Here is a 15065-nt window from a genome sequence, read left to right as displayed (position 1 = left end):
TGAATGTAGCCTAGTCTCCCCTGAATGTAGCCTAGTCTCCCCTGAATGTAGCCTAGTCTCTCCTGAATGTAGCCTTGAATCCCCTGAATGTAGCCTAGACTCCCCTGAATGTAGCCTAGTCTCTCCTGAATGTAGCCTTGAATCTCCTGAATGTAGCCTAGACTCCCCTGAATGTAGCCTTGAATCCCCTGAATGTAGCCTTGAATCCCCTGAATGTAGCCTTGAATCCCCTGAATGTAGCCTTGAATCCCCTGAATGTAGCCTCGGACCTTCTGAACGTAGCCTAGTCTCCCTTGAATGTAGTCTACCCTCCCCTACACTGGAACCCAAGTGATCAGGTCCGGAGTAGAGTAGAATGGCGTCTGGAGAGGATGTTAAAAATTCCAGGGATATATGGAGGCTTGGGGAGGGTGTGGGTGTAGGTGTAGGTGTAGGTGTAGGTGTAGGTGTAGGTGTGGGTGTAGGTGTGGGTGTGGGCGGCTGTACCGACGCCCAACCGCCGTGGAAGTGTCGGCTGAGGACCTTACACCGGGGCCCGCTGCTCCCATGAGGACACACGCACCTGGGGACAGCAGAAATTACAAGTTACGTCGGTATAGTTCATGGCAAAGCACAAGCAAGATGACATTTTCTTAACTACTGCTGATCGGAGGCTGTTATATAATTTGGCCGCCCCTGGTCAGCAAATTCACACATTTCTTCATGGCTAACTCGGGGCACGGTGGCTCACTGGTAAAGCATCGGAGTCATGATCGGGGGATTGCGAGTTCGAACCTCGCCCGGGACTGCCGTGCCGGGAGTGGTAACGCGCTCCTGTAATCTAGCGGGGCTATATGGCCATAGTTGCCTAGCTCGGAGATTAAATCCCTTTCATGGTTAAGTTGGTCCAGAACACCCGGAGACAGAAGAAAATACCCGTAAAGCTTTTAAAAAAAAATGTTCAATATTCCTATTTTTGGTAACTTAAAAATATACATTAAATAACATTGAAAGATTAACATGCCAGTGGGTGTTCTTGTGATGCCGTCTTCCAGGACATAAGTTTCCTTTTGTTATAGTCATTTTCCATGTTCTGCCCTCACTTCTGGCATGTCAGTGAGTGTACAATGCAATGGTATTTTGACACATCGCAATTGGTCACATCTCTGAAAAACAGTGAAAAGAATGACGAAAAAATGAAAAGCAAATAAATGTTGTGGGGGCCTCCTTGGTTATAATATACAGTAGGTAAGTGTCAGTGTCTGTTTCCGGCCATATTATGCGTGCACAGATTTATTTATAGACCATATATATATTCCTAATCTACATCTATATTACATTTATTCAAGAGTTACAGACATTTTGCAGTGCATGATAAAGGTTAGTTGTGCCTCTTGTTCATGCCAGAGGGTACTTATGCTAAATTTGTGAAGTCTGCATCATATCAGAGTTCAGTGTCCAGTTTAACCCGCCCCATTCCGACCACTTTTCCACCGCTGACTCCTCCCAATCCCAACAATTTTAGGAAAAATTTTTTTTGGCTCAAACCTTCGCTTTTGGTGAGAAACATCGAAAATTCATAGAGAAATCGCTCACCTGAGGTTTAAAATACTCATTACAGGTGGGAGAGCCTCCTGACCTTACTGGGTTTTCTATCAGGCTGGCACCAAAGAAAACGAGTTCTATGGGAGGATAACTATTTCACACCACTCATAAACGGTATTTATTTATTTACTGTTACGAATTTATATGTAGTACAAGAGTATATTGGTTTTCAAGCAGTAATATAGGCATTATAAGCATTGTTTCACTCACTAATACCTGACCTTTTTTTGCCACATTACCTGATCATCATTTCTAACTGTTTCTTCCTCTAATGCTATGTAAAGTTTGTTCTCCACATTGTCATTGATTGGGGAATCACTCTGGCCCTGAATTTCGTACCGTGGCATGACATGGCTATACTGGCCAGGTCACTGATAACAGGTGAATTGCTGAGACAATGGCATGCAGGGGGGGGGAGGAGGTCATGCTGGGTAAGGCATTGTCTCTGCCTGGCATCTTGTTGAGGAAGGTGTCACGTGTATACGTACCAAAAATGACTCGCGAAAATTGAAAATTGTGCAAATTAGGGACCTTGCATTTTTTTCGCGTTTATGTACGTCAATGGGATTGGCAGTGACAAAACGTGTGGACGTAAAAGAACGTCGACGGGACGCCGCGGGTTAACGTGGTTGAACTGCTGTCTTCAATAACCATTTCTCAAAGGAAAAGCTGTTTTGGAATGAATAGTACTGCTTAAAATCAATAAAGGAGCATTCTAGTCTGACACTGGAGTTTTCATCATTTTTAGTTGTGCTTATTACGCCTGATGTGGCCACAAAATATGAAAGTACAGTAATATGAGTTATGACACAAAATTTAGCTAAGTTATCTCATATGACCCTTTCTGAGAAATTGTGGCCATCTGATCCCAATTTCATGATTACACCTGGTAAACATTTGCCCCACACAGAATTACATCGCAACAGGAGTACACTGACCTGGAGGAATATAAATGCATGGTCCGGCCAACAGTGGGCTCTTGCAATACAAACAGCAGTAACATTCAGTCTAGTATTACATTAAGTGATGTAGGGGCCCAAAGCTTGACTACCATAATCTAGAACATCAAAGAGTAGGTGACTGGGTTATGCCCTTTGTGATGACCGAAGAAACTCCAGTCACCTCTCGGGGATTTCAACTATTGTGAACAGGACACAACGTTCACCGTAACTGGTGCCTCACACAACTAGATTACCATCTCATTTCTTATAATAAAAATCGGTAATACATTCACTCACCAGGAAATTTAAACTGAAGAGTGAGAGCGAGAAATAAAAAAATAATCAGAAAGTGAAAAATAATGTCCATAAATTTTACCTTTGTCAAAAAGAGGTAGGTGCACCCAAAAAAAAAAAAAAAAAATCTTGGTGTGCCTTGTTACGAAAAAAAAAAAAAAAAAAAATGGTGTATAACCACAGTATTGTTTTTTGTGGCACTGAGCTATGTAAAAACGCTGCAAAACGATGAAAATCTGTGTCAAGTAAAAGTGAATGCATTACTGTATGTCCCCGGGCTGAAGAGGTTACAGACAAGGAGACAAGGCAAATTGAGATTGGGGTAGGTTGTGTTAGGAAATGCTAGGAAAGATAAGGCCAAGCTATGTGATGCAAGGTTAGATTAGGTTAGGTCATGTAAGGTAGGCTTGTCATGAAAACTATACTCGGTTCCACGGAGTCTGACGCACTGATTTTGCCAGCCGAGGACAGGTGGATCTGGTAACACTGCGCGACGTACTCGGGCGGTGATTGGTGGATTTTCGTTGTGTTTGAACGTGCTCAAAGTGACTTTGTATTTCAACCAAGGCCTCATTGATTTGTAAGATACCGGATTATACAGATACAAATTAAAACAACGATATCTTTAATGATAAATATGTGCCTTTTAAATTACTAGAGATAAACCTGAACGACAGTGATAACAAAAAGTAAGTAAAGTCGTGACTGGACGCATGTGGACAAGTCAGCGACTGTGGCGGGAATTCAGACGTTCATAGCAAGGTGGTTCCGAGGTCCTGTGAAGGCACGGATGTTTTTCCCACCACTACTACAGTGTCACAGTCTACAGTCTGCACTATGCCCTTCATTACCTCATTTGCTATTATACAACCTGACCCTAGATATGCTTAGCTTAGCTTCTAATAATTATGATTTGTGTAAGCACACACACACACACACACACACACCTCACTGGGGCCAATACATGCTATTCTTAATACACATAGTGTACACACATATTTTCATTACCTTCATAGGTAACAGTAGCTTTAAAAATCTGCATTTGTTTGTATTCATAATCAGATTCAGTAGAATTATTTCTTACATGAATAAGTTTGGTGTTTGATTTTCCCTAACATTATTGTATCATGAGACAGACATACAGACGGACACCCTATCCCTGGTCACAGTGCATCCTCAAGCATGTATCTCTGCCCCCTCGACAAAGAGCCGGGAAAGTAATGGATTACATCATTATAGAATGAACCGAATTTTTGTTAATGATGGAAAAAAGGAAAATAAGATAAAAGCAAACTCCATGAGAAAATAATAGTTGAAATATGCTGCTATAACAAAACCGCGTGCAGTATAAACGAAATCAAACATAATGAAATGAATTTAAATCAGTCGCTGACGTCCGCTTGCGTCCAGTCACGACTTTACTTACTTTTTGTTATCATTGTCATTCAGGTTTATCTCTAGTAATTTAAAAGGCACATATTTATCATTAAAGATATCGTTGTTTTAATTTGTATCTGTATAATACGGTATCTTACAAATCAATGAGGCCTTGGTTGAAATACAAAGTCACTTTGAGCACGTTCAAACACAACGAAAATCCACCAATCACCGCCCGAGTACGTCGCGCAGTGTTACCAGATCCACCTGTCCTCGGCTGGCAAAATCAGTGCGTCAGACTCCGTGGAACCGAGTATAGTTAACCCCTTCGGCCTGAGTATGTCATTGGTATTCTTGTTACGACTAACCGATTTTATTCAGCTTAGAACACCCTGGTAGTGAAGGGGTTAATGGAGGCAACAGTAACCAGCTACGCATGTCTCTCCTAAACTGAATAAAATCGTCTGGAGTAAGCAAGTATATTACAAAGTTCACATCCTCGATCTGAAAGGCTTACATTTGAGCATACCAAGGTGTGTCTCTGCTCAGTGTCTAACCTTGGCCCGGAGTGTGTGTGAAGGCATCGTCCCCCGTTGAGGCAGGTGTGTGGGGTGCAGGTGTGCTGTGAGATGCAGGTGTGGCGTGATGTGCAGGTGTGTGGAGCTGCATCACCCCCTCCACCACACCCACACCTTGGCTTGGGCCCCACCATCGCTACGGAGCCCACGTCAACGAGGGTGTAGACATCATCACCACCACGGTCATCACTGCAAGCATCACCACCTACGCCAACCACCTCCACGCCCACCGCTGCTCCTGCCTGGTAAAAAGGAAAAATACTCGTCATTTACATCCTCATTACCACCACCACCACCGTCATCATCATAATCATCATCATCATCATCCAATGGAGTGGGAAGGATGCAGTCCAACAGGGAACGCCTGGTTAGAAAAGAATGTAAATAAATCATATTCATCTTATGTCCATTTCACACCAATAAAACACTAACTTGTTCGTATTTTTAGTTAGTTGTTTTGCAGGGAGGGGCACTAACCCTCCGCCAACCCACTTGTTGACACGTAGGGAACACGTGTTGGTTGGTTATAAGGTTACCACCCAGCGTTGTAAATGTTTTCCTGGTTTACAGGAAATCATATGGCTTGCCACTCAATTTAGAGCTACCCTAAAAACAGAGTACCACTACATTAAGTGGGTGGATGAAGGGCGCCCCCACCTACCACATGTGGAGAGGATGGAGAGTGAGAGACTGACGAGGAGTGTGAGTGAGGTGGAAGGGGGGAGAGGGAGGAGGATGCCGAGGATGCGATGCAGGGATGGAGTGGAGAGGTATATGAGAGAGGAGGGTGAAAGCTGGGAGCAGGACAATGAAATGGCAGGGGACAAGGCGATATGGAGGCGATTTGTTTGTGGCCACCCCTTATAGGATTAAGGCGTCTGGCAATATAGATAAATAGAAAACACTAGCACAGTATATACACAAAGAATAAGGTATTTTATTTCACTCATATAGATAATACACCTGTTACCCATTATCGCAAAAAGAACAAAGCAAATATAAAGCAAAGGGATATTATACTGACCGAATAATGCCCAGTGACATTTTTAGCTCGGTTTGTCTCTCTCTGTCCGTTAGCAGCATAATGAAAAAACAAAATAAAACTATTGGATGGAACTGCACCAGAATTGGAAGAATGAGTGAGGGTCATTAGAGGAACAAATGATTTTACCGCTAATATTACCGGAATATTTTATTCAGCTCAACAGTGTGCTCAGGTAGTGAAGGCAACTGTTCAAAACTGAATGTCATCGACTGGAGTGAAGTTCATTACACCTCTGCTTATCAAGATTCATTTATCCCCAGAACTACTACTTTCTGGAATTCACTTCCTGGGAGTTGCTTCCCACAAACATTTACTCCATTTTCATTTAAATCCAGTTGATATAAATATTTTATGAATGAAGGATGCCTCTGGGCACATGGACTTTTTTTATTTCCTTTGTTTTTCCTTCCTCCATTCATTCTCTTTATATAAATATATATATATATATATATATATATATATATATATATATATATATATATATATATAGGCTACGTATACAAACATCCACCAGGTGTGGGTGTGCACGAGAAGGGCAGATGAGGGGAAGCCCTGATTGTGGCTGAAGTAAAGGTATAAATGAGTGTTCAGGCTAGAAATGCATGCATGTAGAATTAAGTCACCCAGGAATGATGACAATAAGATGAAGCTAGACAGTGTGCCCAATGCCACCTGGATCAGATTTCGAAACAACTTCCTTAACGAAAATTACGTCTAATACCTTAGTATCCCATGTTGCGTGGAGAGACAGACAGACAAATGAGAAATTAATGAGCGCCTTGGTGTTGATGTGGATGTGCTGGAAAGGAATTAGAAGTACCTTGAAAAGATATGGCTATGTGGAGAGAATGTAAAATGGGAGATTGTCTAGGAGAGTGTATGTGAGATGGAAGGGATGAGGGGCAGAGGGAGACCGAGGATGAGGAGGAAGGCTGAGGTGGAGAGGTAAATGAGTGAAGGTGGTATGAGCCGGAGAGACGGCAGTGTGATGGCGGGGGACAGTGTGACATGTACGAGATTCGTGTGTGGCCACCTTTCCAGAATTAAGGCGTCTGACTATAGATACAAATAGATAAATGCCACTACAGATAGAAAATTGTTACCACGTCAATGTAAATAATATAAACAACATGGGAGAGAATATTTAGGTGTAATATGTCAACAGGAAGGGAAGAAACCATGAAATCTCCTTTAGTGACGAGAACACGACCAAGGTTTTCGAAACTTTGAATGACGAGTGAATGGAACAGTTAATGTATGAGTGAATAAATGTGTAACAGTGAATGTATTACAGACTTTTCATATCTTCCCTTCCTTTTCACCTTTTTATACTTGTGTGGTGTTAATTAAATGTGTATTCATAGGTATTCATTAATATTTTTTGCTTGTTCATTCTGGCCCGATTTTATGTGAACTATTTTAAAGAATGTAACACAAGGGTACATAATTAATATCTCTTTCTAAATCTGTATATCTATCTATCCTCCTCCCATCCCTGTCTAACTACCTACCTATCTGTCTATCTACTTGTCCATCCATCTATCCGCCAATCACTCTCACTCTCTCTCTCTCTCTCATCGCATCTCACCCGGCGTTATATTGATCGTTCTTACTTTCGTGTTTACCGTCCAATTATTCAGTACCTGGGCAATCCCAGCATAATCATGGAAACTGAATTAAGATGGAAATGACACACTTGCAAACGCTGTAAAAAAGAATACGAGATTGTTTACATTAGACACACACACACACACACACACAAAACTGCTACATTTTAAAGCCACTACCATCACCTTACCTCTCTCTCTCTCTCGTGACTGCTGCATTTCAAAGCAACCTTCTCCATCTTTGTCTCTCCCCCCCCCTTCTGTCTCTTCCTCCTTCCCTCCCTCCCTCCCCCTTCCCCCCTCACACACACACACACACACACACACACACACACACACACGCCTTCTCACTCAGGCGTGTCAACAGCTCCAAATGGTGACAAAAATTCAATTTGGGGCAAGAATTGTGAAATATTCGTCACCCTTTCGACTGTGGACCCCGACCCGACCCGACCCAACCCCACCATGAAAGCTCCCTCACTCACTCAGCTTCTTACTCATCTCACTCTGACTCACTTTACCTGGCACTTCATTTCCTCCTCATCTCACTTTGGCTCACTTGATTTCATTTCCGTTCTTTTCTTATCAGCTCATTCTCAGCTTATTCACTTCCTGTTTGTTTCCTTGACTCATCTCACTCAGCTTACTCATCTTATTCACTGCACTTGGCTCATCTCACTCAGCTTACCGGTACTCATCTTATTCATTGCACTTGGCTCATCTCACTCGGCTTACTTATCTTATTCACTTCTCTTGGCTCATCTCACTCAGCTTACTCATCTTATTCACTTCACTTGGCTCATCTCACTCAGCTTACTCATTTCATTCACTTCATTTGGCTCATCTCACTCAGCTTAATCATCTCATTCACTTCATTTGACTCATCTCACTCAGCTTACTCATCTCAATCATTTCACTTGGCTCATCTCATTCAGCTTACTCATCTTATTCACCTGGCTCATCTCACTCATCTTATTCACTTCTCGACCTATCTCACTCAGCTTACTCCTCTTAATCATTTGACTCATCCCACTCAGCTGACTCATCTCATTCACTTCACTTGACTCATCTCACCAATCTTACTCATCTTATTCACTTCACCGACTCACTTGTTCTCTACACTAGCTAAGTTAGTCACTACACCAACTTACTACACTAACCTCCTCATTCACTACACTCACTTATTCACTACAATCTTACTCATTCCTACACTAACTTAATCATTCATCACTTTCTTATTCACTACACTCACTGACTTACTCATTCACTACATTAAGTTACTCATTCACTACACTGACTTACTCATTCACTACACTAACTTACTCATTCTCTACAATCTTACTCATTCGCTACACTCGGTAACTTACCCATTCACTACGCTACCTTGCCCATTCACTACACTAACTTACTCATTCACAACTCTTATTCACTACAGTAATTTACTCATTCACTACACTCACTAACTTACTCCTTCATTACACTATATTATTCATTCACTGCTCTCATTCATTTAATTCATTTACTAATTCAGCTTAATCACTTACCTTCGACATGAGTCAAAGGGTCGTACTATAAAAAACAAGAGTTCAGGCGGTCCAAAGGCGACGTTCAGTCGTCAGACGTTCCTGAGCGTCAGTCAGCCGTACTGTAAAAAATCTGGATCGTCCGTCTTGGCGAAACTCAGTTCTGGCGTTTGAATGCCACGACAATCGCTTCACTGGGCCCGAATGCGCTGCATTAGCGCCAACAGCATTCGAAATTTGAATCTTTCTTCAGTTTAATTAACCAGACACTTCGCTGACCCATTCTAAACTGATATTTATATGTAGGAAATAAGTATATATACGCTAGAATAGGTAACAAATGGTAGAACTGATAAAGAGGATGCACTGACAAGCAAGATCTATAGTGTATTGGCTAAGAATGAATCATGATTTATCCTCCTTTTGCAGTTATCTGCATGAAAATGTTATTGAGATTATTCAAATTGGAATTTTTATGAGCAAAGTGGATGTATCATTGCATACTTCATAGATTTCAAGGTTATGTTTCAGGCCATCTCACCAGTCATGAATTATGCAGCAGCTTATCCAGATTATGTGCACCTCTACTCATGCAGCAGTAGCCTGTATCATGTGTTCCTAAATTTGTATTGCAAGATGTAAATACAGAGTTACTGGAGCATTATTTTTGGCATGGAGACTGCTTTACATCTATACAAAGCTAGTTGAATGGTTACATTCATTGCAGCGCCAACACAAGAGGGATGCATTAACACTCCTCCATTCTTTTTTAACAGTTTCCTTCCACACCTACCATTCAGCCAAGGTGCGTATTAAGATCAGGTGAGTGCATGTGGGGCTCAAGGAAATTGAGTAGTTGGCAACTTTTATACAAGCCCGCCCTGGCCACGCCCCCTTACCACAGCCTATCCTTACACGCAGATATACAAATTAATGGTAGCTTCCTGGGGGAAAAACCTGGCATAAAAGTGATACTGCAGTTATATAATAGCAAAGACAATACCCAGTTTAGGAACCTGCAGTAACCTGGTAAGCTTAGAAATAAAACCAACCGAAGCTAAGCGGGGAAAAAAAGTCCTAACTACTCCTCACTCCTTCATGCCTTACTGTAATAAATACGAAGCTTAATCTGAAAGACTTTATCTTGTCAAACTTTGCGATAAGGAAGGCATAAGCTAAGGCATTACTGATAAGGACCTTGATTTTATAAGAATTTAAACGACAGAACCAAATAATAACACAGTAGCAAATCCGTGTATCTGAACAGGGTGTCCAGCGAGTTTGACATTAGCAACTGGTGATGATTATTCAAGACATTCTAAGCCAAAAAAAAAAGAAAAAAAAGTTCCATTAACATACCCGTATGTTTTTTGCAATAGGTATACACAATTGTTTGGTGTTGTTATTCATAGAAAATTGTGTCACGTAAACAAAGAAAACTTAAATATATTGGCAGACTAATGCAATATTCCATATATACGTAATCTATTTCATACATTAATGACAAAACTCGCAAGACAATCTGTATATTCAGTAGCCCATTCTGTGCATTGAAAACAATAGTCTGATGAAAACACTGCACATCCACAACTATGACAACAAAATCTAGAGATCAAGTAATGTTGAAACTATCTATCTATCTATTGCCAGACGCCTCAATCCCGTTTGGGGTGGCCACAAACAAATCGCCTCCAAGTCGCCCTGTCCCCCGCCATTTCACTCCCCTGCTCCCAACTCACACCCCCCTCTCTCATATACCTCTCCACCCCATCTCTCCATCTCATCCTCTTTCCCCCTCCACCTCACTCACATACACTCTCTTCGTCAGTCTTTCACCCTCCATCCTCTCCACATGGCCAAACCACCTCAGTGTGTTCCTCATAACGCTTCCTATCACATCCACATCAACACCACAACGCTCCTTTATATCCTCATTCGTCAGCCTGTCTCTCCATGTGACTCCACAGGCTCCTCTTAAATAACTCATTTCCACTGCTCTCACTCTTGACTTGTGTCCTTCCAACAACGTCCAAGCTTCACTTCCGTACGTTAGAGTTGGTATCACAATACTGTCATGTAGTAACTTTTTCACTTCCATGCTCACTTCCCTGTTTCTTATCACTGCTTTCAAAGAACCAGCAACCTTTCTTCCCTGCTGTACTCTTTCAAGCACTTCACCCTCCAAACCTCCATCCTTACTCATCACACTACCCAAGTACTTAAACGTACTCACATTTTCCAATTCCTCACCATCCAACCTCGCTGTACATTCACTGACTTCACCTCTCTCAAAGACTATCACTTTACTCTTCCCTACATTCACCTTTAGTTACATTCATTGCAGCACCAACACAACGGAAGTATTATCATAGTGTCAATGGATAATTGAAAAGGTAGCGAAAGTTTAAATCTTTTATTTCCAATAAAAATCTAATGTTCTGAAAGCAAAACGTCGGCACTGGTAAAATACTCTATGTGATCTTCATACGAAACAGGATTGCGAATGTTTCTTCCTAGTCTTGGCAGATTTACAGCAGGGCACAAACTTTACTTTAAAGAAAACTTGACATTGTCATATGACAGACGAAAGTTAAAACACTTGGGTGAAATATGCATAGAGCAAATGATATGCCATGGTTTTACCAGCTTGACGTGCGATAGATCTTTTCTTTTCCAGGCATCTATAGCCAGTTTCGTAATACTGTACCTCGTGTCGGTTTCGCGGAAATACATGAAGAGATACAAACTTCCTTCTCTTTCTCGAATTAACTTTGCATGTAGCAACAACACAAAATTGCTACAAATGTAGACTAACACAAACAAACCGCCTTCCCAACAAGTGATGTGCTGTATGGGGGCAGGGCTAGTGACGTAATACTAGTTAGCCAATCAGAACATAAATAGGACTGCCACATACTATTATATAGAGAATTATTGTTATTATTTATTTGGCGTCAATATAAGCATCAGGAGTAAGTAAAAAATTCCCTCTCTTTATTTTTTATAACGAAGTGTTTAGTCTACAACAAGCCTTAAAAGGTCCTTAGGAAAAAAGTCATTTTCAAAATGTGTTACTACAGAGCTCAGTGGGGATGAAGACACCTCTCCTTATACACACCTTGCATTCAGCCATGACCAGCCGGCCATATTGGAAAATATAGATGTGTGTACTGTAACAGTTGTTCTTCTTTTTCTATATACGTAGCGGTATTTTTTTTCCAAACATTATTGTCACCTTCCTTGTTTCATGTATTGCTTGTAAATTTCCAGTTTAGCTCAGTAATTATAATACTCTGGTATTCATTCTTTATTACCTTTCTCTTCAAGAAGTATGCAATAATTTCCTAAGTTACATGGTACAGCATTCCTTTTTCTTTCCCAGCCTGCTACATATGCTTTCCTCTTTTCCCAGAAATCATTCCACTTCTATAGTACTTTCATGCCGTTCTGTTTTATACATTTTCAGACTGTTTACTGTTCTGTTTTCCTAGCTTTCTCCTAAACTGGTCATGTGCTTGATGTTTGTCTCCTTCACTAAACATTTACCTCATTACTTCCTGTTTGTCAGGCATTGCTTAACTGGACCTTTCATGCTTTTCTATAACCCTTCCACCTTGACCAATATTCCATGCCTTTCCTACATCCACCTACTCCCCCATTACAATAACTTATTTCTTTCTAATTAACTATTTTTTATTTTATATATGCATGGTACAGACCATTTCCTTAGGCCTGTAGCTATTTACAAGGAAGAAAAGCTCTTGGGATTGAATGCCTCAGGACTTTTTTTTTTTCTTTCTTTTCTGTAAATCTCATGAAATAAAATGCATTTACTAACAAATTTTGCTTTAAAGCCAACACACTTATGTTCAAAGCTGAGTGCTTGATTGAAACAGGTAAATATTTCAGCCAGCATCCCAATCAAGCAATTCACTCATATCTGGTAATCATACCTAACCATCTTAACTACATCAGCATATCAATTTATTTGGGTGCAAAACCGAATTACATTTTTCAATAAATGACTTAAGTGACTGCACATACTTGTTGGTACTGGATTTTTTTTTATTTTACATATTTCTGTAGCTGTATGAGAACACTAGTGAAAAATAAACCTAACTAACCAATTACCAACACAGACCCAACTCTATCTGTAATGTCTGCCATGGAATATAATATTCTATATACACTTTTCATATTCGTCATTTATTTCATGATTTTTCACGGGCAAGATTGTCACACAAGAATGTTGGTTAGAGGCAGCTTACTGGCTTGCCCTCAAACGTCGTTACTGCAGCACTGAACAAGCTAGCACACAAACTTTCAAACAGTTGCCGTTTAGAAAATCAATTGAGAAAGTACACAGGTAGTCAGAAATAAACCATGAAGCACAATTTATTCTTCTAACTCCAGTATTACTCGAGAAGTCGCCATCATGGAAGTTTTTGTTTACTCGTATTCGTTGCGGAAAAGTTTATCCTAGTCTTGTAAAATTTTATGAACAGCCTTGTATTTCTCATATATTTTAGCCTGCTAAGGAAAATTTTATTCCTGAATTATTCACTGTTTAAAACTTGTAAAACCGGCTATCGTACTGATGAACATATAAGTTTATTACACGAAAGGGGGGGGTCTCTTGTGGCGTTTATCCTCCTGTCACATTCCAATACTATTTTACGCCACAAGCAGCAGACGAACGTCTGGCATGAACAGCAAATTTATTTCTAGTACGAAACATAGGAACATCATACGCTCACATTCGGCAATACCGGCGTTTAGTTTTTATAGTACAGCCCAAAATTGGCACATATACTGCGTGTTAGTCTGGAAAGAAGTAATTTGATTTTGGCGCACATCAAATGTTGTCAAAGGTCAAGGTCAGATTTCAAGGTCAAAGGTCGAGGTCAAAGTTCAAGGTCAAAGTTCAGGCTGTGACGCTATCTCGTGATTGCCTGATTCGATTTGGTCAAACGTGTGTGGGGTGGGGATGAAGTGGAAGGGAAAGAATTTAATCTGGATCAAAATTACCCTCAGCTCTTTTAATTTAGCTGTGTTTTGTCCAGGCAACAGTTTTATATCAATTAACCTATTTATCTTCTCGTCCTACTCATTCACTACACTCCTACTCATTCACTATATATCAAGCTATTATGTTATCACATAAAATGTATGGAAGCGAGGAGGTGGAAATCAGCGAACAGAAGTCTAAAAATGAAGATGCTGAAAAGAAAAAACGTTGTTTTTTAGGATAATTCTGAGGATTCTAGGAACACTGGGTCATGGAAGAAACAGATAAAGCAGAATAGAGGAAAGAATGAATAGCGGATGGCAGGGGCGCAACCAGAAATATAATTGGGGGGGGGGGGGCACAATGACTAATCACTTTCTGCACCCCATTATCGTCCACCATCCTCTCCACATACCCAAATCATCTCAATCTACCCCTCCTCATCACAACACCAATGCACTCGAATCCCATCCTACCTCACAACTCCATCATAAGCCTAGCACCCCCCCCCCAAGCCTCGCACTTAAGGACGCACTGCACTATACATATTCCATAGTTAAGAGTTCCACTAAGTTGCCTGTAGCTATTTATGCTGAAAATTTTTAGAGAAATATGCTTTTTATAATCACGAAACGCCGTGTTCACCTCTTGCATCATAAAAGGTACAGTTCCTGCTAATAAGACAGGTCCACCAATGATATACTGCCGACAATCATCAGTAAACAGAATATCATCACAAACTGGCCAGTTGCCTTTCTCAGTTCCTCTCCTTTCCAAAAATTTCACTGTACAACTCTTTTTCCCTACTTTTAACACTACATTAATACATGTTTTTTTGCCATAATCCACATCACAATATTTTCTCTCTTTAGGGCATACATGCAGCCTGGAAATGAGAAATATCTACTTGTTGACACCCAAAACCACCATAAATACAGCAAACTATAAAACATAGTAGTGTATAATGCATGAAAAGAAGGTTTTTCCTTAAGAAAATCAATGAAATTGTTGTCCCAACTCACCCTGGGTATAAAATAAAAAAGGACGAGTCGGGACAATAGTCTATTATTCCTTCTGCACTGCTCTGCTGTAAAACTGCATTTTTTGG

General features: G+C 40.7%; 1 protein-coding gene across 1 annotated transcript in view; it reads right to left on the bottom strand.

The window, feature by feature from the left end:
* LOC145398722 (putative neural-cadherin 2) overlaps nt 1-15065 on the bottom strand; it is a 428971-nt gene that overhangs the window by 55391 nt on the left and 358515 nt on the right. Inside the window, exons 19-20 of the mRNA XM_080271522.1 lie at nt 4754-5016; nt 309-562 (exon numbers count right to left, since the gene is read on the bottom strand). Coding sequence (XP_080127648.1) covers nt 309-562; nt 4754-5016 — 517 coding nt within the window. The remainder of the gene's footprint in view (nt 1-308; nt 563-4753; nt 5017-15065) is intronic.

The sequence above is a fragment of the Coenobita brevimanus genome, chromosome 46 (assembly GCF_032717465.1).
Source record: "Coenobita brevimanus isolate Jiangsu-jjx chromosome 46, ASM3271746v2, whole genome shotgun sequence".
NCBI classification, from domain to species: domain Eukaryota; kingdom Metazoa; phylum Arthropoda; class Malacostraca; order Decapoda; family Coenobitidae; genus Coenobita; species Coenobita brevimanus.
This window is presented reverse-complemented; position numbering and strand designations above follow the sequence as displayed.